General features: G+C 34.1%; 1 protein-coding gene and 1 long non-coding RNA gene across 4 annotated transcripts; both read left to right on the top strand.

The window, feature by feature from the left end:
• On the top strand, positions 1–25,795 carry LOC149787732 (uncharacterized). 3 transcript variants are annotated; one of them, XM_089973943.1, is made up of 2 exons: positions 1–231; positions 25,425–25,795. In XM_089973943.1, exons 1-2 carry the CDS (start codon positions 180–182, stop codon positions 25,682–25,684), a joined length of 312 nt encoding a protein of 103 aa, XP_089830069.1. In that variant the 5' UTR covers positions 1–179; the 3' UTR covers positions 25,685–25,795. The 3 variants fall into 3 exon arrangements, with proteins under 3 accessions (XP_089830069.1, XP_089830068.1, XP_089830067.1); XM_089973942.1 differs by lacking the exon at positions 25,425–25,795 and adding an exon at positions 1,008–1,378 and having other exon boundaries at positions 29–231; XM_089973941.1 differs by lacking the exon at positions 1–231 and adding an exon at positions 24,461–24,670.
• Positions 14,683–16,032, top strand: LOC149787733 (uncharacterized). Its single transcript, XR_016424094.1, has 2 exons — positions 14,683–14,896; positions 15,689–16,032. It is a non-coding gene; the product is annotated as an uncharacterized LOC149787733 (long non-coding RNA).

Below are 25,795 nucleotides of genomic sequence, written 5' to 3'. Positions count from 1 at the left end.
AGATAGCCCATAATACACGGTCTCCTAAAAGTAAAGTCGCGTGATTGATTATTTTTACATTACTTTTTCAGGAAGTGAATCTTGTATAAAAAGCATGATTTCAGTTTAAAAGAACCAGAGCTACTTGAACCTGAACAAGAGCGTATCCTGCAGGGAAAATATCCAAGCATTCCTCAACTATGAAGACCATTGTGGGTTTGGCTATTTGCATGCTGGTTGCTACAGTGGCAGGTAAGATAGCACTATACAATTCATCATTAGCTGAATAGATATTCCTTTATAGATTAGGATCCATCTATTTTCCTGTTAGTTATTATGGGTCTGCTTGCGTGCCTGCATATTTCCTGGTACCATTCTCTCTATATCCACACATTTTAAGAGATGCATGTGTGTATATTTGAAGGCATAGACTTATGACACATGGTCAAACAGTAGAGATACCCTAAAAATCATTTAGTTTGTTCCTGTGTTGTTTATTTCTAAACATCCACTGTCAGAAATTTAACTTATGTAAATAAATTACATTTCTGTGTTAATCCTGTCATGTTTAAATTATGTGATCTTCCGATACAGCTATGTACCCTTGCGAGAGAAATCAGTATAATTCCGAAAGGTGTACGGACTGATTCCACACCTTTTTTAACATTACCTACAAGGACGTAACAGATTACACTTCCATACGTGTGTGTGTGTGTGTGTGTGTGTGTGTGGGTTCGTGAATCACAGTTTCAATTTAGAACAAAATTGCAGGGATTTGTTTGCTCAATGTCTGCCCTTCTCCCTGTCTTTATATTTTAGAAATATGTAAACATCGAACTGGATTCCTAGGGAGGCTCTTAGGTTGTTGGTTACCTAGTAATTATCCATGTCTAAAGCAAATTAAACTATTCGTATTAATGGCTATATTGCTCTTTGTTCTACATATAAAGTTCGTTTTACCTCTAGTGAACAAGGTTTATTATGATCTCTGTTATTACCATACAAATATCTTTCTTATTACATTACAGCCCAGCTGTACGGCAGAGGCATTGGAGGTATTGGTGGCCTTGGAGGCATTGGTGGTATCGGTGGCCTCGGAGGCATTGGTGGTATCGGTGGCATCGGAGGAATTGGAGGAATCGATGGCAGCTGGGGAGTTGGCGGTGGAATAGGAATTGGAAGTACATACTGTCCAAGCACTTATTGCTTCAACGGTCAGTGTAGCCGATTCGATCGCTATGCCTACTATTTGGGTCGACTTTGTTACTGCAGTTGCACGGGATATTAACTTGTGAAGACGGTTATTGAACACTTCTCTGACAATATTTAATGACTCATTTCATTGAAAATTATTCACCTTTTAATCACATATGTTTAGTCAATAAATTTTAAAATTTGATGTCAACGGAGAGTGTTATTTCTAAATGCATTATAATTACCAGAGTTACAACGGGAAAGTTAGTCTTTCTGGTGAGTGGTGTACTTGAAATTGATGTGCGGCATGTGCACTTCATATAGTTACTTATTCGTGTATAGAGATGGAAAAAATGGCGGCTAGTATAAGTTTGGCACTGATGGCGCTAAATATCTGGGTCCAAGGCAAGTAGACTGTGTCATAAACTGCCTGGATGACAACCATTTGGACTTGCATCAAGCTGTTAGGTACACAATGCTTCTAAGATTTATAATCTATTGCAGGAGTTTATGTTGAAATGTGAGAATCAATTAGTGTCAAAATGATCTTTGGACTTGGAAAAACAGTCATAACGTTGATGCTGGGGTGCATATGATCTAATTTAGATACTGAAAGAAGAGTTTCATTGTGACTTTTTCTTGAATTTGATAAAGTCAGGAAGCACTCTCATTTAATAGCATACTCAAAACTTAGTGTTTACTTGAAAATCGTCCTTTTAAAGTTATCATAATGTAACACTGATCCATTTATCTGACAATATATACTTTTCCTCACCTAATCCTTGTTTACCCTTGCATGCATGTTATGCCCTTTTGTGTTTGAATTTTGTTCTAGTTGACATATACAGGAATCATCTGTTCCACGAAATAGTAGCAGATAATCTTGCAACGACTTATTAGCACTATAATGTCACATCAATACAAATGTTTAAATAGTTTAGAGAACACGGTATTGTAACTTTGCTTTGATATAACTAAAAGCATGGAGGAAGTTATGAAAAATTGTTTCGCTGATTCATATTGTTTTCAAAATAGTGAAACTGATATAATATTTTGTCCTTTTCACACACTTTAATATTTCAGTAAACATAATGATATATTTGAAATTCATACTTGCGATATTATCTTAATTTTATTTTGATCCATTTAACTGACGTCATTTACATAATCCGTTGCTAATATATCCTTGTCTTAAACCTTGTCCGTTTCGTCCTTTTTCAAATGATGTGTTTGTGTACCAAATTGGCTTTATCTCACATGTGCTAGTAGTCCTAATTTCTGCCTCAGAGCAGTAGAACACTAATAATATATGCAATTATTTTGTCATACTAATCGACAAATTTTACGATTTTCCAGAAACCGGTATTGTATCTATGCTTTGATATATCACATTGTTTATTTGAGGTGTAGGAATGTAAGATAAGTTGCGATGAAACGACACCCTGAGTCCACTAAAAGGTAACCGACAGCAATAACTACGTTTATAACAATTCGTGAGCAGAATATTATAATCTCAAGTTGATTGTATTCAGTGTATATGTAACCTGGGACAGAAATGTTCTTGTGTAACGGCGAACATATCTTTACAGGACTTATCTATTAACAACGAACTTGAAATGAACTTTTTACAGCACATATTAAGACATTCTATTTTTATATTGTACAGAATAGGTTGCGTTTCTAATTTGACATAAAATAAAATATTAACGAACGTTATTTTAATTTAGGTCTAGGCAGACTTTGCAGTTTCGATGGTTCAATAAACCTTATCATTTTTATTTCATTTGCATTTCATTGTCCTATGCGTTTAGAGAAATGTAGCGATGTTAACCACAAACATATAGTCGCTCCTACAAGCTCTGGTAATCAATTTGATAATATCCAATAAAATAACGCCTTAGTTCCTCTAACGGTCATGGAAGGCAGACAATATATTTTGAGATTTTCATGAACATCGTCTTACAATCTCACTTTGATTCGAGACAAACGCATACATTTTGCAGAACAAAAGGTTGAGTATAAACACATGTTTAATTACTCCAGTTGATTGTTAACATGGACCCTGTGGTAGAAGCAATATTGAATACAAGTATATTTTTACGTTACAGCAGTACTCTCGTTTTGGATTCATAGAGAATTTAAACTATCAATGAACATGAATATATGCGTGCAAAATGGACAATGTCGATGGAAAATAACAGAAAAAAATATGTTTGGATAGTTTTCTTGTAAGATTGTGTTTAAAAGGAGTATGTCGGTGTTAAGAGTGAATTTTAATATACTATAACTATATGACTAAATATGTATGCATTGATTCGTAACGTGATAACTAAAATTATAGCGATATATATATATATATATATATATATATATATATATATATATATAGATATAGATATCTATATAAGACTGAATTATCGAGTTCTCACAATGGTAATCTTATTTGTGGACAGTATTTTAAGCGGAATTTAGTTGACTTTACTCTGAAACAATGACTCCGTCAGGAGAATATGGAATCAGTATTGTCTAGTATGTTTATGAACACATGTTCATAAGTACAAATGCTATTGATAGTGCTTGTTAAATGAGCTGCAAATTTCCTATTAGGGAAATGAATTCCAAACTATACGTGGACAACAGTATTTGAAAGTATTTAATATTAATGAAGTTAATGTGTGTTTTGTGTGCCTATATTCTGAGCCACGATGAATGAGTTCCAGGATTATAAATCCCACAAGTTCAATGAACGAGGACACGTAACTGAGTATTGTCAAACGCTAACATGTTAAGGATCTGACAAGTATCCAAGCAGTTTGTGAATAGTGCCACATGGATGATAGTTGATTGATTTGATAAATATCCACGTCCCAGATATAGTTCTTGAAACGTGTAGTTATTTGTATGAGGTAAAATAATACCAAAATGAATTAATGGAGTAATATCACTATTGTGGCAGGTACGTTTATTTAATTATTAGATAAAAAGAATAAAACGCATGTTGATGGTGTATCTGTCCAACTCGCATTTAAGTGTTCAGAAGAATTACTATGTAAACAAATCATTTAGTGATCATACATCATAAGTCATTCTTTAGGGTACCTCTAATTAAATACATGGAAGGTGGAGATGACGAATGGGATGTATTCATAATAGACTCAATATAAATGAATAGGACGTTAATGACTGTATTGTGTTAAATGTCTAATATTAAGAAATGAACATTAACCCGTGAAAACAATTTGAAAATGTCAAACAAAGTGTTAAGTTTAAATTTGAAAGTCTTCCAATTAAATACAACATTCATTAAAATGTAATAATCACACGAAGGCCAGTTTTGAAGAAGACGTAGAACGGAGATATAGCAAAATATAGTCATTGGAGATAGTCTGGAAGTCTGAGTGCTCTTCTTTGTGCGTTGGAAACAATTCTGAATGGTGTAAGTGCAATTTTTCCACGTTTGTTTAGTATGGCGGTGAGTCGTTATTGACACATTCATATACCGATATAAAAATGCGTATACAATCATTTTATTGACGTGATACTGGATGACGACTATGGATTGTCTAACTCGATTGATTCATTGCTAAAATTTAGTGCAACCGGGCCTGCCAGTGTTCCTTTCCTAACCAATGTGACCAGAATGGTCCTCTAACATCGGACGGAGGGTAAAATATATGATTCCCAAAGGATATATTCAGTTGTACATTTGCTTGGACTGTTGTCGGTTTTTCATAATTTTGCATCTATGTTATTACTTAATGAAGTTTGGATTTAACACAGCATAGCAGTTAACGTGTGTGTTTTGTTTTGTAAGATTCGTTTCTGTACTAAACAGGTGAAATGGGTCAATCAGTCTGCTACAGTATAAGGAATATATTTCAATTTGCTAGTTGCAGTCTACTTCACAAAAGATGCTTCACTGTATGTTCAAGTATTAAGAGTACGATTACCAGGTTTTTGATTACGGTGCAGGGGTTACTTTTATGCGCATATTTATCGCTGCCTCCATCTGGTTAATACTTAAAGTCAAACGTGAGGTCAACATGTTCATATTCTTGGATCGTCAGATCAAAACAAAGCATAATAATACGATTCACTTGACCAGAGACCTGAATGGCAGTTTATAGCAAAGATTGTTTATGCACCCCAGCATCAAAGTTATGACTGTTTTTCCAAGTCCAAAGATCATTTTGACACTAATTGATTCTCGCAGTTAACCATAAGCCCTTGCAATAGATTATAAATCTTAGAAGTATTGTGTACTAAACAGTTTGATGCAAGTCCAAATGTTGTCATCCAGGCAGTTTATGAGACAGTCTACTTGCCTTGGACCCAGATATTTAGCACCATCGGTGCCAAACGTATACTAGCCGCCATTGTTTCCATCTCTATACACTAATAAGTAACTATATGAAGTGCACATGCCGCACATCAATTTCAAGTACACCACTCACGATGAAGACTAACTTTCCCGTTGTAACTTTGGTAATTATAATGCATTTAGGAATAACACTATATGTAGACGACATCAAATTTTAAAATTTATTGAATCATATATTTTACCCTCCGTCCGTTGTTAGAGGACCATTCTGGTCACATTAGTTAGGAAAGGAACACTGGCAGGCCCGGTTGCACTACATTTAAGCTATGAATCAGCCGAATTCCATAATCTATAGTCGTCATCCAGTATTACATCAATAAAATGATTGTATACCCATTTTTATATCGGTATATGAATGCGTCAATAACGACTCACCGCCATACTAAAAAAACGTGGATAAATTGCACTTACACCATTCAGAATTGTTTCAAAAGCACAAAGAAGAGTATTCAGGCTTCCAGACTATCTCCAATGACTATATTTTATTATATCTCCCTTCTACATCTTCTTCAACACTGGCCTTCGTGTGATTATTCCATTTTAATGTTGTATTTACCTGGATAACAGTTTGTTGGACATTTTCAAATTGTTTGCACGGGTTAATGTTTATTTCGTAAGATTAGACTTTTAACAGAATACAATCATTAACGTCCTATTCATTTTTATTGAGTCTATTATGAATACATCGTATTCGTCATCTCCACCTTCCGTGTATTTAATTAGACGTACCCTAAAGAATGACTTATGATGTATGATCACTAAATGATTTGTTTGCATAGTAATTCTTCTGAACACTTATATGCGAGTTGGTCAGATACACCATCAACATGCGTTTTGTTATATTCAGCTAATATTGAACTAACCCCACTTCCCACAATAGTGCTATTATTCATATAATTTATTTGGTATTATTTTACCTAATACAAATAACCATACGTTTCAAGAACTATATCTGGGGCGTCGATATTTATCAAATCAATCAACTATCATCCATGTGACACTATTCAGAAACTTCATGGATACTTGTCAGATGTTTAACATGTTACTGTTTCTCCTGCAAACGTAATGCTGTCAGAACCTTTGCTACAACTTCGTGCGAGGACTTAAATCGAAATGAACGAATCACTATGCTTTGTCTGGGTATCTAGGTGGGATAGCAGTCTTTCTTCAATTCCAAGAGTGTGACATGACCGAGTAAGCTTCGAGGTTAAAGCCTGCTAAGCTAGGTCTGGGATATTCTTGGGAGTCTGCTTGCACTTGGCTGAATTCTGTCACACTGTAAAAGCGAAATAGCATCACCAATGAAGTCGTACTAACCAGGAATATATCTGACCTTGATTGTTCTATGATATGTAAAGGTAAGAAAGACAAAAGCATTTCTGAACTCGACTACGAAGTTTTTATATAGACAGAAAGAGAGAGATAGAGACAACGTACTTCATTTTGGTCAACACAAAATAGAAACCCTATCTTTTCAAAATATGTTCCCAAAATCAAAACCGATGTTAGTACAGTAAATACCTTTAAGAAGGTAATATACCGATATCACTTTGACTCAGTCAAGCACGGGGCCAAATCAAGTATCCTTCTGCCCTTGAAATGAATTCAAAAGCCTGTAATTATACCCATATCACTGTCGCCTATGAAATCTAGACTATCGTTGGAGACTCTAAGACGATCGAGAGAAATATAATGTCATTACAGTCCAGAAGAAAGTGTTCCCATTTTTTAAGATCATATCTTCAGCCTTTGCTTACTCTGATCTGGTATTTAATTGTCATATCTTCAGCCTTTGCTTACTCTGATCTGGTATTTAATTGTATACATTAGAGAATTATCAGATTTGGAATCATTTTCAAAAAATAGTATTTGCCATCATTATTGAGTATACGCAATTCACAATCCACATGGGGAAACTGGGTGATTCATTTTCAGGATAAAAATATTGAAAATCTCCGATTATTATTGTCACTATGTTCAATGGTGGGCGTCTCAAATTGGCAAGGTGGTTACTGGAAAGTGCCCTACACCCTTCCTGTCTCAGTTTTATTTTTCACAACCTTTTCCTTTGTAAATCTCTGGTGCTTATCTAGCACCTATTAAATTTGCAGAATCACGATGTGATCCAGTCCCTATGCAGCGCAGCAAGAAACCGGTAATTACTTCATTTGCATCAAACCTTGGGGTATTTGGCTAAAGAATGGGGAATTTTCTATATTCGCTATCTTTGTTTTTACCAAGGAATATAAATTTCTTTCACTACCGAAAAGATTGTTGGCTTTCTTTGCAATTAAATACAATGTAGTCACTTACATTCATAGCAGGGGTGCCCGAATTTGCATTTGGAATAAAATTTCCAAAATACATTTTTGTCATCAAAACAGATTTTACTTCTTGTTCTGTGGCCAAACAATTAGTACCTCTTTAAAGAATTGAGGAGAGCAGGGAGACCTGACGTTTTGGATGTTACCAGAGTCCGTGCAATTCGTACCAAAAGACAAGACCAATGGTTCCACATCAATCAACAGGAGGGTATAGTATGCTACTATGATTTCTTTCAACGATACTTTTCCTCGTGAAAAACCCACCCAGTTGCGATTGTCTTCTTTCATATAATTAAACAGCTCTTTTAACATATAGAGGTGTTTCTCTAAATAGAAACTCATTTTCGCAAAGAATGCCGACGTCCATGTATAATTGGAGGTAATAGGCTTAGTTGAGGGTTCTACCATCACAAAGAGACCTCTTTTAAAAACAAGGCTTGATTTTTTTCTCGCTTGAAGTAAAGCTAGAGAGCAAGAAGCTAGATGTTTGTCATTGGGGCGTCATGTGCATATATAAATCTACTAGGCTAGGAGAGTGGAGATGTTCTGGACAAAGGAATCGCCTTTCAGGAGAAAAGGAGAAATTCCTGTGCATGTTTGTGCCATGAAATTCCCAAAAGATCCCAGTATAGTTAGGCCCCGAGCTTTTTAATGGGTTACGGTTGATCATGCTCATCTCTCTCTCTCTCTCTTATTTAAATCTTGGTGAAAGTACTACCGAACTTGGATTACTTCTGCTTGAATGCACTTCACTTCACTTCAAACTCTGATGTGGCAGCCACAGTTTGGACATTTGATTGAAACGTAACAAGTTGGCTGTAATTTAGACAGTCGGCGTGTTCAGTGATGCTCAGAAAGGACAATATCAAACTTTGATGTCGCATTAATAATTTTTTCAAGATAAGAATTTGAATTTACAAACACAATTGGTTTAAAACTTCTTTTGAAGATTTTTTCTCAAATGTTAAAATTTATATTTCAACTCTTTCATCGTTTAGTTAAAAATGTTTAAATTCTACTGCATTGCAGGATAGATATCCTTTAGCCTGAAATTGTAAGATTTAATTTAAGTCTGTTTGAGAAGAATTTAGTTTTAAATGATCATGGCTTGTAAGAAAGTGAATAACTATATAAGCAGAAAAGTTTAATTATTTATTTTCATTTATGTTTTTACAATATAAATTGATGATGTCCGATTTGCAAAACTTCAATTATCAAATGATATGGAGAAAAATAACTGTATGCCGCTATAAAGCTTATATGGCACTAGATCTGTATAATGTTAATATTATCTATTTTAATTTTATATTGATATAAGGAAAGACTTTAAATTATGATAAGGGATAAATTTGATTATGTGAGGTTTCTATTGTTAACATAGAGCTTTAATAAGTAAAAGAATTATAAAAAGGTTAGTATACAATACCCATAAATTCACGCACACAATAACATTCAACATTATTTGCTTCGATCTATAAAAAATATATTTGTTGCAGAAATATGACTGTCTCCAACAGGGTTGTATTTTTCGTACCAATGATTCAATATTTTCGTCCTAAACGTATATATGATAAGTTAATTATGAATTTGTTGCAGCCATATTCCAATAAAAATACTAGATTTGCATAAGGGAATGAGTTAGTACAAATGTGGTATGAAGAAGTTAATTTTTGCACATAAAAATTTTAAATTGCTATTAACATAGACACAACGAATACTAATAACTAGATGTAAAGGCCTACTGGATGAAAATATGGATCCAGCATGAGAAAGATACAGATATTACCTTCTTTCCATTCGTCTAGTAGGTCATAATATCTTAAATATATTATAAATGAAGCAAAGTAATAGCTGAAGGTGATTGTATGAAATTAAATAATACGTAAAATGATTCACATGTATATTAATGTTGAAGGAAACATAACGTAGTAAATATAATGCTAAAAATACATATGTTGAATAATTTGGATACAAGTTGTGATGCACCTAGTGATAATTGTTGTTTCCATTGCATTGATAAAATCGATTTCATCTGATTTTCTCTGTAGAGATTTGTTGCAATTTGCTGTTGTCAGGAAAATTTCAGATTTAAGTTCTGTCTACAAGAAATATGTTTCCAGTAATTTAACGTAATATTTTACATTGGAATTAGATGTTATATTTTTTCAAATTTTGCAAAATATCTCCAATGACTATATTTTGTAATATCTACGTTCTACGTCTTCTTCAAAACTGGCTTTCATGTGATTATTCCATTTTAATGTTCTATTTAACTGGAAGACTTTCTAATGTAAACTTAACTATATGTTGGACAATTTCAAATTGATTTTACGGGTGAAAGTTCATTTGTTAAGATTAGACATTTAACGCAATAAAATCATTAACGTCCAATTCATTTGTGTTAAGTCTATTGTGAATACATCCCATTCGTCATCTCCACCTTGTTTGACTTTAATTCGAAGTACCCTAAAAAATGACTTATGATGTATGATCACTAAATGATTTGTTTGAATACTAATTCTTCTGAACACTTAAATGCAAATTGAACAGATACACCATCAACATGCGTTTTGTTCCATTCAGGAAATACTGAAATAATATCACCTTCCACAATAGAGCTCTTACTCCTATAATTCATTTCGTATTATTTTACCTCATAAAAATAACTACACGTTTCAATCACTATATCTGGGGCGTGGATATTTATCAAATCAATCAACTTTCGTCCATTTGACACTATTCACAAAATGCATGGATACTTGTCAGATCTTTCACATGTTCGTGTTTGGCAATACTCCGCTACGTGTCCTCGTTCATCGCCCTTGCAGCATTTATAATCCTGGAACTCATTCATCGTGTGCTCAGAATATAGGCACACAATACACACATTAACTTCATTATTATTAAATACTTTCAAATGCTGCGGTCCACGTATAGAATGAAATTCATTTCCCTAATAGGAAATTTGCAGCTCATTTAACAAGTACTGTCAACAGCATTTGTACCTATGAACATGTGTACATAAACATACTAAACAATACTGATTCCATATTGTCCTCTCAATTTTATTATATTCTTCATCCTCAATATAGGCAGGAACGTAAATGATAGACGGAAACATTGTATCAGAGTAAAGTAAGCTAAGTTCTACTTAAAATACTGTCCACAAATAAGGCTACCATTCTCCAGTTTAATGGTGCAATATCGAAATGTAATCCATAAACGTTTGCGCCTCGTTAACAACTGCATATATTAAGTTATCTCCATTCACCGTTTTCACTTTTGAAAAAAATATCCAGCCATCTTCTGCACATCGTGTATCTATAGATATTGTAAACTATTCCAACAACAACATTCCCGGACCTAGTAAAACTGTGTGAAGTGCCTACACCCATAGCACGTGCAGGATTTCCCTTTCTGGGACGCATGGTGCCTGTATATACAATGGGAATTTAGTCCTCAGTAGTAACTAGTAATAACATTTTCATTATGTTTTTCATTCAAGCTACAACACGTATTTCAAATTTTCTAAACATTGTTAATGGATTCGTGGATTATAATATATGGTTTATACGCGCAAATTCATTCAATCATTACAATATAAAACATTTAAAATTTTCCTAGTTTGGAATGTTAAAATAAAATGAATTAGAAACTTTTGATTTTGCATACAGAAGATGAACTGGCCTTCCGGATGGGCATACCCAATATATTACGCATCTGACTCAGAATACAAGACTTATATAATACATTTGCAACTCTCCATAACAATTTTATACATATTCGACGGAGAAATGTAATCCATTTATTTTGATAACAGAGACATTGCACCATTAATATGTGCATTATGTTCTTCTTCAACCATAATGGGTGTGATAAGGAAATAAGAAAAGCCAAATCAAATGGGTAAAATTAATACCAGGATAAAGGCACTTTCAAATCTATTTACTTTCTTAAAAGGTCACGATGAAACAGCAGAAGAGACTAATCAAATGGCAGCTTCATATATATTGTAAATGTCAATAATATCCGTAAAATAAAATGATATGGTAATAGCAAAGAAGAAAATATAATCCGGGTATAGAAGTACACTAACTCATTATCGTGTTTTTACAAACTTCAGTGCAATCAATAAATCATTTTCACTTTATCTCTTATGATGTCGCTTGTTTTAAATCATTTTCGAACTAAATAATGTCACAGTTTGTTCTCACGGCAAGTGATTATTCTTGGCTATAATCTAGTTACGTGGTGAGTTATATCCTCTTAAACCGTAAATGGTCCTAGTCATGTCAAAATGAAAAACTGAGTTGTCACGGATGTGGTTTTTCTGCTACCGTGCGAACTCGATAATTCAAACCTCATTCGTAATCACGTTCTGAATGACAGCACATTTCATTCAGCTAAAATAAATTTGAATTAAAAGATCAAGTTTATTCAAACATTGTAATTTACTTCATGCTGCAGCTTTCCAAATCATGTTGCGAATTATATATATATATATATATATATATATATATATATATATATATATATATATATATATAGTAATGTTACTAATCAAAGCGTATATATAGTTATACACTTATAGTATATTAAGATTCACTCATCACACCAACAAACACCTCTTAAGCACAATCTTACAAGAAAACTATCCAAATATATTTTATCTGTAATTTTCCAAGAACATTGTACATTTTGTACCGATTAAAATATATTCATGTTCATTGATAGATTAAATTCTCTAAGAATCCAAAACGAGATAATTTTTGTAACATAACAATATACTTGAATTCAATATTGCTACTATTGCATATTTAATGTTAACAAACAACTAGAGTAATGAAGCATGCAAGAAGTAAGCATTTGTCTCGAATCAAAGTGAGATTGTAGGAAGATGTTCATGAAAGTCTCAAAATATATTGACTGCCTTCCATGACCGTTAGAGGAACTATGGCGTTATTTCATTGGATATTATCAAATTGATTACGAGAGCTAGTAGGAGCATCTATATCTTTGTGTTTAAGATCGATACATTTTCTTCCACGCACAGAACAATGAAATGCCAATGAATTAAAGGATAAAGTTTATTGAACCATCGAAATTACAATTTCTGTCTAGATCTAAATTAAAATAACGTTCGTTATTATTTTATTTTATATCAGATTAGAAACGCAACTTATTATTTTTATAATATAAAAAGAAAACGTTTTAGTATCTGCTGTAAAAAGTTCATTTCAAGTCCTGTAAAGATATGTTCGCCGTTACAAAAGAACATTTCTGTCCCAGGTTACATATACACTGGCTATAATCAACTTGAGATTATAATACTCTGCTCACGAATTTTTTGGAAATGTAGTTATTGTTATTGGTTATCTTTTAGTGGACTCAGGGTGTAGTTTCGTCGCAAATTAAGTTGCATTCCTACACCTCAAATAAACAATGTGATACAGCAAAGGAAAGATAAAATACCAGTTTCTGGAAAATCATAAAATGTGTCGATTGTGATGACAATATAATGGCATATATTATTATTGTTCTACTGCTCTTAGGCAGAAATTAAGACTACTGGCAGATGAGAGATAGTGCAAAGTTGGTACACAAATACATCATTTGGAGAAGGAAGAAACGGACACGCGATGTGTAAATATCGGCAGGTAAATAGATAAAAGTAGAAATAAGATAACATGGAAAGTATGAATATTAAATATATTATTAAATTTACAGAAAGTTTAAAGTGTGTGGGAAGGACAAAATATTATATCAGTTTCACTATTTTGAAAACAACATGAATAAGCAAAACAATTTTCGTAACTTCTTCCATGATTTTAGTTATATCAAAGCAAATTTACAATACGGCGTTCACTAAACAATTCAAATATATGTATTGATGTGACATTGTAGTGCTAATAACTTGCTGCAAGTTTATCTGTTACTGCTTCGTGGAACACATAATTCCTGTAGATGTCGACTACACAAAAGGGCGTAAAGTGCATGCAAGATTTAAACAAGGATTAGGTGAGAAAGAGGCTTCGTAAATATTGTCAGATAAATGGATCATCGTTACATTATGATAATATTACAAAGATGATTTTCAAATATATACCAAATTTCGAGCCTGATATTCAATGAGAAAGCCCCCTGATATTATCAAATTCAGGAAAAGGTCACAATGAAACGCTTGTCAGAGTACAACTATTGGAAACCAAAACGGATAGCTAGTGCAAACAATTTCTTTTCACCTCACGAACCAAATATGTGTGCCTGATTCCTCTATATATCTCAATATAGGAACTGAAAACAAAGTGGCATATACATTTAAACCAATTAATTACAGTTCAATTCCGATTTAGTGGAAATGAAAATCACACATCAGAACCCTGACTTGAACAAGTAAACTATGTTTAAAATTGACAATTTTGTCAGTTCTAAAATAATTAAATATAGTTTCAAACAGTTTTAGTATGACCCTTGTATTGAACGTGTGAATTGTAACTTTGTTTACTTAATACGTTCACACCATTACACGAACTAGTAATTCACTCGCAACAAGTGTCAGGTATGACTATTAGAATGATATAATACTACGACATGAGTATTTCCCTCGGATTCAAGTAACAGGTAAGCACAATATTTCCTGATGGCATATATATATATATTTATATATAATTAGTCATAATTCCAGCTTGACTTACACCTGATTGTGCGACATCAACTAGGTTTGTTTCTGTTGATTAATGTCAGTGACGTATACAAACGATGGAACGACACAGCAGACACTACAGACATATAGACTATAATACACGGTCTCCTCAAAGTAAAGGAGCGTGATTGGTTAATTTTACATTACTTTATCAGGCAATGAGTCTTGTATAAAAAGCCTGAATTCAGGTTAAAAGAACCAGAACTACTTGAACCTGAACAAGAGCGTATCCTACAGGGAAAATATCCAAGCATTCCTCAACTATGAAGACCATTGTGGGTTTGGCTCTTTGCATGCTGGTTGCTACAGTCGCAGGTAAGATCGCACTATACAAATCATCATTAGCTTAATATATATTCCTTTACAGATTAGGATCTTTCTATTTGCCTGATGGAAAGTATAGGTCTGCTTCCGTGCCTTCATATTTCCTAGTACTATTCTCTCTATATAAACACATTTTAAGGGATGTATGTGTGTATATCTGCAAGCATAGATTTATGACACATAGTCCAACAGTAAAGCTGCCCAAAACGTCATTTAGTTTGTATGTTCGTTGTTTTTTTCCACATATCCACTTACAGATATTTAACTTCTGTAAATAAATTACTTTTTTGTGTTAATCCTGTCTTGTTTATGTGATCATCCGAAATAAATATGTACCCTTGAGAGAGGAATCGGTAAAATTCCGATAGGTGTACGGGCTGATTCCACGCCTTTTTAAACATAACATACAAGAATGTGACACATTAGACTTCCGTGTGTGTGTGTGTGTGTGTGTGTGTGTGTGTGTGTGTCTGTGTGTGTGTGTCTGCGTTTGTCTTCGTGAATCGCAATTCGTTTGGAACGACATTGCAGGGATTTTTGTATCCAATGTCTGCCCTTCTCCCTGCCTTTATATTTGTAGAAATATGTCAACATCAAACTATGTTAATAGAGAGGCACTAGGTTGTTGCTTACCTAGTACTTATCCATGTCTAAAGCAAATTAAACTATTCATATTGATTGTTATATTGCTCTTTGCATATAATGTTCGTTTCACATCTCGTGAACAACGTTTATTAATATCTCTGTTATTATCATGCAAATATTTTTCTTATTACATTACAGCCCAGCTGTATGACAGAGGCATTGGAGGTATTGGTGGCCTCGGAGGCATTGGTGGCATCGGTGGCATCGGAGGAATTGGAGGTATCGATGGCAGCTGGGGAGTTGGCGGTGGAATAGGAATTGGAAGTACATATTGCCCAAGCACTTATTGCTTCAACGGACAGTGTAGCCGATTCGATCGCTATGCCTACTATTTGGGTCGACTTTGCTACTGCAGTTGTACAGGATATTAACTTGTGAAGACGGTTATTGTACAGTTCTCTGAAAAGATTTAATGACTCATTTCATTGAAAATTATTCACGTTTTTATCACATTTGTTTGGTCAATAAATTCTAAAAGTTGATGTCGTCTTGAGAGAGCGTTCTTTCTTAATGCATTAGAATCACAACTGGAAATTTAGTCTTTCTGGCGGGTGCTGTACTTGAAAGTGATATGAGGCATGTGTACTTCCTATGGTTACTTAGTAATGTGAAGAGATATAAAAACCAATGTCGGCTAGTAAAAACATTAGGCACCGAAGGCACTAAATATCTGAGTTCAAAGCAAGTAAACTATGTCATAAACTGCCTCGATGACAACCATTTTGAATGGCAACAAGCTGTTTAGTACACTATACTTCTACGATTTATAATCTATTGCAACGGCTTATGTTTACACTGCGAGAATCACTTGGTGTCAAAAATGGTCTTTGGACTTGAAAAAAGCAGTCGTAACTTTGGGGTCGGGGTGCATAAACAACATTTGCTATAAACTGCCATTCAGGTCTTGGGTCAAGTGAATCGTATTCTTATTCTTTGTTTTCATCTGACGATCCAAAGATATGAATTTTTTGACCTCACGTTTGACTTTAGGTATTAACCAGATGGAGGTAGAACTAATTATGTGCATAAAATTGTCCGTTGCACCGTAATCAGAAAGTTGGTAATCGTAGTCTTAATACTTGAACATACAGTGAAGCAACTCTTGTGAAGTAGACTGTAACTAGCACATTGAATGATCTCCCTTACACTATAGCAGACTGATCGACCCATTTAAACTGTTTAGTACACAAACGAATCTTACAAAACGAAACACACACGTTAACTGCTACGATGTGTTAAATCCAAACTTCATTAAGCTGCAATCTGTAACTTACATCAGACGGAAGTAAATGAACAATTGTTTGGGAATCATATATTTCACCCTCCGTCCGATGTTAGCGGAATTTTCTGGTCACATTACTTAGAAAACGAAAAGTGGCAGCCCCTGTTACACTACATTTAAGCTATAAATCAACCGAGTCCCATAATCCATAGTCGTCATCCAGTATCACATCAATAAAATGATTGTATCCGCATTTTGCTTTCGATATATGTGTGAGTCATTAACCATTCACCTTTCACACGAAAATAAACGTGGAAAACTTGCTCCTGTACCATTCAGAATTGCTTCCAAAGCACAAAGAAGAGTATTCGGGTAAATAGTATTGCCTAAGTCTGACAAATGGGTATTATCATTTTCATTTAACGCTGAGTAATGTTAGTCTTGACATTGATAGCTTCATGTCCTCCATGAGGTTCTTTGCGTTCCTCAATGTGAAGACATTAGAGCTAAGATGAATCAAAAGGTAATAGTCATGTGGTGAGCCGAGTGATAACAGTGTCTCTATGTCTTCAAGCATTTGCTCCAACACACACATTCCTCTGTCTCTGTCACTAGATTATTGCTTCCCTCGAGTCTAGTAGAAGATTAACACCATATATGTATAAGTAACTGTAATACGGATAAAAGGACGAGATATGCAATTTAATTCCCTCTATCTCAAGGCCCTTCAGTTGCTACCACAATGAGACACAAATCAGTTCAACTCCCCGTCCACAATTCTCTTTCAAACTTTAAGCTCTCTTAACTCTTAACGTACGATTTGGTGCGAGGACCCAAATCGAAATGAACAAATCAACTATGATTTGTCTGGGTGGGTATCTAGGTGGCATAGCAAACGTTCATCAATTCCAAGAGTGTGCCATGACCGAGTAAGCTTCGAGGTTAAGATATGCTAAGCATGGTCTGGGATCTTCTTGGTAGTTTTCTTACACTTGGATGCAGCTGCTCGATTCTGTCACACTGAAAACGAGAAATAACATCACCAATGAAGTTTTACTAACCAGGAATATATCTGACCTTGATTGTTACATTTTATGTTAGGGTAGAAAAGACTTAATTCGGACAAACGGCATTTCTGCTGGAGACTGCGAAGTTTTTATCTAGACAGAATGATTGAGAAAGAGAGAGAGAGAGAGAACTGCTTTTTGTCAACATCGAAAAGAGACCCTATCTTTTCAAGAAATTTTCCCCAAATCAAAACTGTATAGTATAGATAATAATTTTAAGAAGGTAATATTCCCATAATCCTTTCACGTAGCCAATCACTGGGACAAACCATGTGTCCACTGGTCCCTGAAATGAATTCAAAAGCCTGTAAGTATTCCCAAATCACTGTATATAGTCAGTACAGTCCTGAATAAATTGTTCCCATTTTTTAAGATCCTATCTTAAGCCTTTGTTTACTCTGATCTGGTATTTAATTCTGTACCAGTAGGGAATGATCAGATTTAGAATCATTTTGAACACATCGTATTTGCCATCATTATTGAATCTACGGATAGGAAAGCTGGTAAATGACGAAATGCTGATCTATTGCTAGATTTTGCAAGCAGACCTCCTTCATGAAACTTCTGAGGCATACTCACCACATCTTCCGGTCTAGAGTTATTTACAGAGCACCTGTATGTGTCAATGTAATCACTGACTGATTCATTTTCAGGATAAAAATGGTGAATATCCCAGTAAATTATTGCCCCAAAGCCCAATGTTGAGCGTCTCAAATTCGGTAAGGGGGTTACTGGAAAAAGCCCTATACCCCTTCCTGTCTCAGTTTCTGTCCCACCTTTTCCTTTGTAAATCTCCGGTACATCTCTAGCACCTACTAAATTAGCAGAATCACGATATCATCGAGTCCCAATGTAGTGCAGCAAGAAACTGGTCATTAATTCATTTGCAACAGAAAATTGGGATACTGGACAAAAGATTGCGCACATTTTCTATATTTGCTATATTTGCTTTTACCAAGGAATATAAATTTCCTTCACTACCGAAAAGATTGTTGGCTTTCATTGCAATTAAATACAGTGTAATCACTTATATTCCTAGGAGGGGTACCCGAATATACATTTGGGATGAAATTTCCAAGCCATATTGTTGTCATCCAAGTAGGTTTTACTTCTTATTCTGTAGCCAACACATTAGTACCTCTTTAAAAAATTGACGAGGGCAGAGAGACCTGACGTTTGGATTTTATGAGAGTCCTTGCAATTCGAACCAAACGACAAGACCAATGGTTCCACATCAGTAAACAGGATGGTATTGTATGCAACTAAGATTTTTTTCAACGGTACTACTGCTCGTGAAAACCCCACCCAAATGCGACTGTCTTCTTTCATATAATTAAACAACTCTTTTAACCTGCAGATGTGCCTCTCCAAATACAAACTCATTTTCGCTAAAAATGCTCTCATTGGAAGTAATAGGCTTAGTGGAGGTTTATACCATCACAAAGAGACTTCCTTTAAAAACAAGGTTTCATTTTTTTCTCGCTTGAAGTAAAGTTAGAGAGCACGAAACTAGATGTTGGTGATTAGGGCATCATGAGCATATATAAATCTACTAGGCTAGGCGAGTGGAGATTTTCTGGACAGAGGAATCGCCTTTCATGTGAAAAGGAGAAATTCCTATGCATGTTTGTGCCATGAAATTCCAAAAAGCTCCCAGTATAGTTAGGCCCCGAGCTTTGTAATGGGTTACGGTTGGTCATGCTAATCTCTCTCTCTCTCTCTCTCTCTCTCTCTCTCTCTCTCTCTCTCTCTCTGGGCCACGATTGAACAAGAGGTCCAAACCGCTCACCGTTACGGATCACTGCCATTTCACCTCTGTCTCAGTGGGCTCGAGACTCGGATTCAGCCAATGTGGATATGTGAAGAAGCTTGCCAGTAGCTACTCTTGAATCGCTGGTTCTTTCCGGGTTTTTTCTGGGTTCTTACTCCACCATTAATACTGGCCGCCATATATAGCCTATCGTGTGCTGAAAATTGGCGTTAAACCCTGCAATAACAACAACAACAACACCGAGCATCTTAATGGGTTACGATGGATCATAATCATCTCTCTCTCTCTCTCTCTCTTATTTAAATCTTGGTGAAAGTACTACCGAACTTGAATTACTTCTGCTTGAATGACATTGCTGTTCTACAGGGTTTCACTTCAAACTTTGATCTGGCAGCCACAATCTAGCGATTTGATTGAAGCGTAAGAAGCTGGATGCAGTTAGGACAATAGGCGTGTTCGATGATGCTCAGAAAGGACAATATCAAGCTTTGATTTCACTTTAATAATTTTTTCAAGATAAGAATTTGGATTTACAAACACGATTCCTTTAAAACTTGTTTAGAACATTTCTTTCTCAATTGTTAAAATGTATTTTCCACCTCTTTCATAATTTGGTTAAAAATGTTTCACTTCAAATACATCGCAAGACAAATATCATTTAGCCTGAAATTGTAAAACTTTATGTTTTTCTGTTAGAGATGACTTTAGTTTTAAATGATTATGGCTTGTAAGAAAGTCATTAGCTACATGAGGCAAAAATACTTAATTATTTATTTTCATTTATGTTTTCAAAATATAAATTGAGGATATCCGTTTTTGCAAAATATCAATTCTCGAAGATAAATATCCTTTTGCCTGAAATTGTGAGAATTAATGCAAGTCTGTTAGAGAAGAATTTAGTTTTAAATGATTATGACTTGTAAGAAAGTGATTAACTATACGAAGCAGAAACGTTTAATTATCTATTTTCATTTATAATTTCAAATATAAATTGAAGATGTCCGAACCTCAATTCTCGAGTGACATAAAGAAAGACATAAAGAAAGACTTAATGCCGCTATAAAACTTATATAGCACTAGATCGGCATAATGTTAATATTATTTATTTTAATTTTATATTGATATAAGGAAAGAGTTTAAATTATGATCAGGGATACATTTGAATCTTTGAGGTTGTTAACTTAGAGCTTTAATGCGCAGAAGAATTTTAAAAAATGATCTTACATTACCCGTAAATTCACTCAAACAATGACATTCAACATTACAATGGATTTCTAACCGAAATATCACTGCTCTCCAACAGTGTTGTATAAAGAAGTTAATTTCTGTACATAAAAAAAATTAAATTCAATATGTTTCAGCCATCTTCTTCACATCGTGTATATCTATAGAGAGCAATTCAGAATATTTCGATTAAATGGCAATTTTATTTATTGTACTTAAACCATTGGAATATTGATCAAACATTTATAAAATATTATGAGAGGAAAAGACACCGAATAGTCTACAATGAATAATTACATCAACCTTCAAATCTTTTTTTAAATATTATTATACGCTATGGAAAAGTCTGTATTTAAAAACTGGGCTCTCACTCAAGCCTTTTTTTCTTCTGATATTGAAGACACTTATTACATATATTGCAAAGCATAGAATGTCTTCCATATTATAATTATGTATGCATATCATAAGTCTTGCATTTATACCATTGTTCTATACAGTCTACAGTGCCTCTTGGTCTATACGGTTATAGACTGGACCATTGCATTTCGAGCAGGGAAATACACTGATTTGATGGTGGTTTTCGCTCAGCTTTGTTACCATTTACTTTCGTAACAGAGACTTTGCACCTGTACCATGTGCATTAGGTTCCTATGCAACCATTATGGGTGTGATAAGGAAATAAGAAACGCCAAATCAAATGGGCAAAATTAATACAAGGATAAAGGTACTTACACATCTATTAACGTTCTTAAAATGTCTCGATGAAACAGCAGACGAGATTAATTAAATGGAAGCTTCAAATAAATTGTAAAGGTCTATATTGTATGTGTACATTCACTACAATTTGTGTGTGTGTGTGTGTATGTGTGTGTTCCTCTGCAACCATGCTGGATGTGATAAGGAAATAAGGAACATCGGATCAATTTCATAAAATCTATGTGCACGAAACAGTTTGGATTATTTTAACACGTCATTCTAGACAATGTATCACAGGTTGCAGATAATAGAATTGGTTTACATCTGTCTTAATTTTTCCAATATCTACCAAGAGAATAATCAAAACTTATAGCAAACCACGACCAATACATTTTATAACAGCTACAATGGAGATAACATACCAATATATTGATAAAGCAAATAGAAAGGGTAATATAGGGTCAACAATGTCCGTAAAAAGAATTATATGGTAACAGCACAGAAGGAAATATAATTTATGTATAGAAGTACGCTAACTCATTATCGTGTTTATACAAACGTAAGTGCCATTAATATATCATTTTCACGTTATCTCTTATGATGTCGCTTGTTTTAAATCATTTTCGATCTACATAATGTCACAATTCGTTCACACAGCAAGTTGTTCTTGGCAATAATCTAGTTACGTGGTGAGTTATATCCTCTTAAATCGTAAGCGGCCCTGGTCATATCAAAATGAAAAACTGAGTTGTCACGGATGTGGTTTATCTGCTACCGTGCGAATTCGATTACTCAATGCTCATCCAGAACCACAGTTTCAATGACAGCCTATTTCATTCATCTAAAACTAATTTGAATTTAAAAATCAAGTTTATTCAAAAACATTTTAATTTCCCTTCATGCTGCAGCTTTCCAAATCATGGTTCGAATGAAATTTTATATATATAAATAGCAACGTAAACAATATACTGATATTCAATTTTACTATTCTCGCAGGTTCCATTTTTTAAATTCTCTAAGAATGCAAAACGAAAGTATTTTTGTAACGTAAAAAATTATACCATTATTCAATATTACTACTCTAGCACGTTCCATGTGAACAAACAGCTAGAGTAACGAAACATGCGTGTATACACAAATCTTTTTCTGCAAAAATTAAGCATTTGTCTCGAATGAAAGTGAGATTTTAAGACGATGTTCACGAAAATTTAAAAAATATATTGACTGCCTACCATGACCGTTAGAGGAACTAAGGCGTTATTTCATTGGATATTATCAAATTGATTACCACAGCTTGTAGGAGCGCCTATATCTTTGTGGCTAACATCGCTACATTTCTCTAAACGAATAGGACAATGAAATGCCAATGAATTAAAGGATAACGTTTATTGAACCATCGAAACTGCAAGTTCTCTCTAAACCTGAATTTAAAAAAACGTTCGTTAATATTTTATTTTATGTCAGATTAGAAAAACAATGTGATATATCAAAGCAAAGATACAATACCAGTTTCTGGAAAATCGTAAAATGTGTCGATTATTATGACAATATAATGGCATATTTTATTATTGTGCTACTGCTCTGAGGTAGAAATTAAGACTACTGGCAGACGAAGGATATAGGAGAATTGGTACATAAACTCATCATTTGAAAAATTGACGAAGCGAGGTTTAAGACAAGGGTATATTAGCAACGGATTATGCAAATATCGGCAGTGAAATGGATAAAAGAAAAATTAAGATAATATATGAATTTCAAATATATTATTACGTTTACTGAAATTTTAAAATCTGTGAAAAGGACAAATGATTCTATCTATTTTACTATTTTGAAAACAATATGAATCAGCGAAATAATTTGTATAACTTCTTCCAAGCTTTTAGTAATATCAAAGCAAAATTACAATACGGTGTTCACTAAACTATTTAAATATATGTATTGATGTGACATAATAGTGCTAATAATTTGTTGCAAGATTATGTTACTGTTTTGTGGAACAAGTGATTCCTATAGATGACGACTAGAGCAAAATTCAAACACAAAAAGGCATAACGTGCGTGCAAGTTTTAAACAAGGATTAGGTGAGAAAGAGGCTTCGTAAATATTGTCAGATAAATGGATCAGCGTTATATTATTATAACATTACAAGGATGATTTTCAAATAGATACTAAGTTTCGATCATGATATTATATGAGAGAGCTTCCTGACTTTATCAAATTCAGGAATAGGTCACAATGAAACTCCTGTCTTAGTTTCACTATTGGAAACCAAAACGGATAAGTAACGCAAACAATATCCTTTCTTTTCTTCATGAAACAAATAAGTGAGCCCTATTTCTACGTATGTCTCCATGCAGGAACGGCAAACAAGATCTAAATTTAAATAAATTAATTACAGTTCAATTCCTATCTAGTGGAAATGACAATTACACATCAGAACCTTGTCTATTTTAAAATATTTTAAAGATCGTTTCATGCAGTTTTAATATGACCCTTGTATTTAAGTTATGAATTTTAACTTGTTCACTTAATATGTTTACACAATTACACTTACTAGTAATATCCTCGCAACAAGTGTCTACGTTATGACTAATAGAATGATAGAATAGTAGGACATGACTATTTCTATCGGATTCATGTAATAGGTAAGCTAGGTAAGCACAATATTTCCTTTAACTAGATAACATGACTGATGATATATATATATATATATATATATATATATATATATATATATATATATATATATATATATATATATATATATATATATATATATATATATATATATTAGTCATTGTTCCCGCTTGACTTGCATCTGATTAGTGCGACATCAACTATGTTCGCTTCTCTTGATTAATGTCAGTGACGTATACAAACGATGGAAAGACAAAACAGCCACAACAACCAGATAGCGTATAATACACGGTCACCTCAAACTAAAGGAGCGTGATTGATTATTTTTACATTACTTTTTCAGGAAGTGAATCTTGTATAAAAAGCATGATTTCAGTTTAAAAGAACCAGAACTACTTGAACCTGAACAAGACCGTATCCTACAGGAAACATATCCAAGCATTCCTCAACTATGAAGACCGTTGTGGGTTTGGCTCTTTGCATGCTGGTTGCTACAGTCGCGGGTAAGATTCCACTCTACATTTCATCATTAGCTGAATAGATATTCTTTTACGGATTAGAATCTATATATTTGCCTGATGGTAATGATGGGCCTGCCTGCGTGCCTACATATCTTCAGGTACCATTCTCTCTAGATCCACATATTTTACGGGATGTATGTGTGTATATTTGCAAGCATAGACTTGTGACACATAATCCAATAGTAGAGCTGCTCTAAACGTCATTTAGTTTGTTCGTGTGTTGTTTTTTCTAAACATCCACTGCCAGACATTTAACTACTGTAAACAGCATTACATTTCTGTGTTAAACCTGTCTTGTTTATGTGATCATCCGATATAGCTTTGTACTGTGGCGAGAGGAATTGGTATCATTCCAAATGGTGTACGGGCCGATTCCACGACTTTTTTAACACATCCTACAAGGATGTGACGGAATACACTTTCGTGTGTGTGTGTGTGTCTTCGTGAATCACAAGTCCAGTTTGGTACAAAACTGCAGTGATTTTATACTTAATGGCTGCCATTATCCCTGCCTTTATATTTATATAAATATAATGAATATCAAACTGGATTCATGGAGAGGCACTTAGGTTGGTGCTTACCTAGTACTTATTCATGTCTAAAGCAAATTAAACTATTCATATCGATTGCTACATTGCTCTTTATTCTACCTATAAAATCCTTTTTAAATCTCGTGAACAATGTTTATTATTATCTCTGTTATTATCATACAAATATTGTTCTATTTACATTACAGCCCAGCTGTATGACAGAGGCATTGGAGGTATTGGTGGCCTCGGAGGCCTTGGTGGTATTGGTGGCCTCGGAGGCATTGGTGGTATCGGTGGCATCGGAGGAATTGGAGGAATTGATGGTAGCTGGGGAGTTGGCGGTGGAATAGGAATTGAAAGTACATACTGTCCAAACACTTATTGCTTGAACGGACAGTGTAGCCGATTCGATCGCTATGCCTACTATTTGGGTCGACGTTGCTACTGCAGTTGCACAGGATATTAACTTGTGAAGACGGTTATTGTACAGTTCTCTGAAAATATTTAATGACTCATTTCATTGAAAATTATTTACGTTTTTATCACATTTGGTTGGTCAATAAATTTTAAAAGTTGA

Source organism: Sinohyriopsis cumingii, chromosome 11 (genome assembly GCF_028554795.1).
Source record: "Sinohyriopsis cumingii isolate HCF-2022 chromosome 11, ASM2855479v2, whole genome shotgun sequence".
In the NCBI taxonomy this organism is placed as follows: Eukaryota; Metazoa; Mollusca; class Bivalvia; order Unionida; family Unionidae; genus Sinohyriopsis; species Sinohyriopsis cumingii.
The sequence above is the reverse complement of the archived record's forward strand: the minus strand, read 5'-3'. Positions and strand labels throughout refer to the sequence as shown.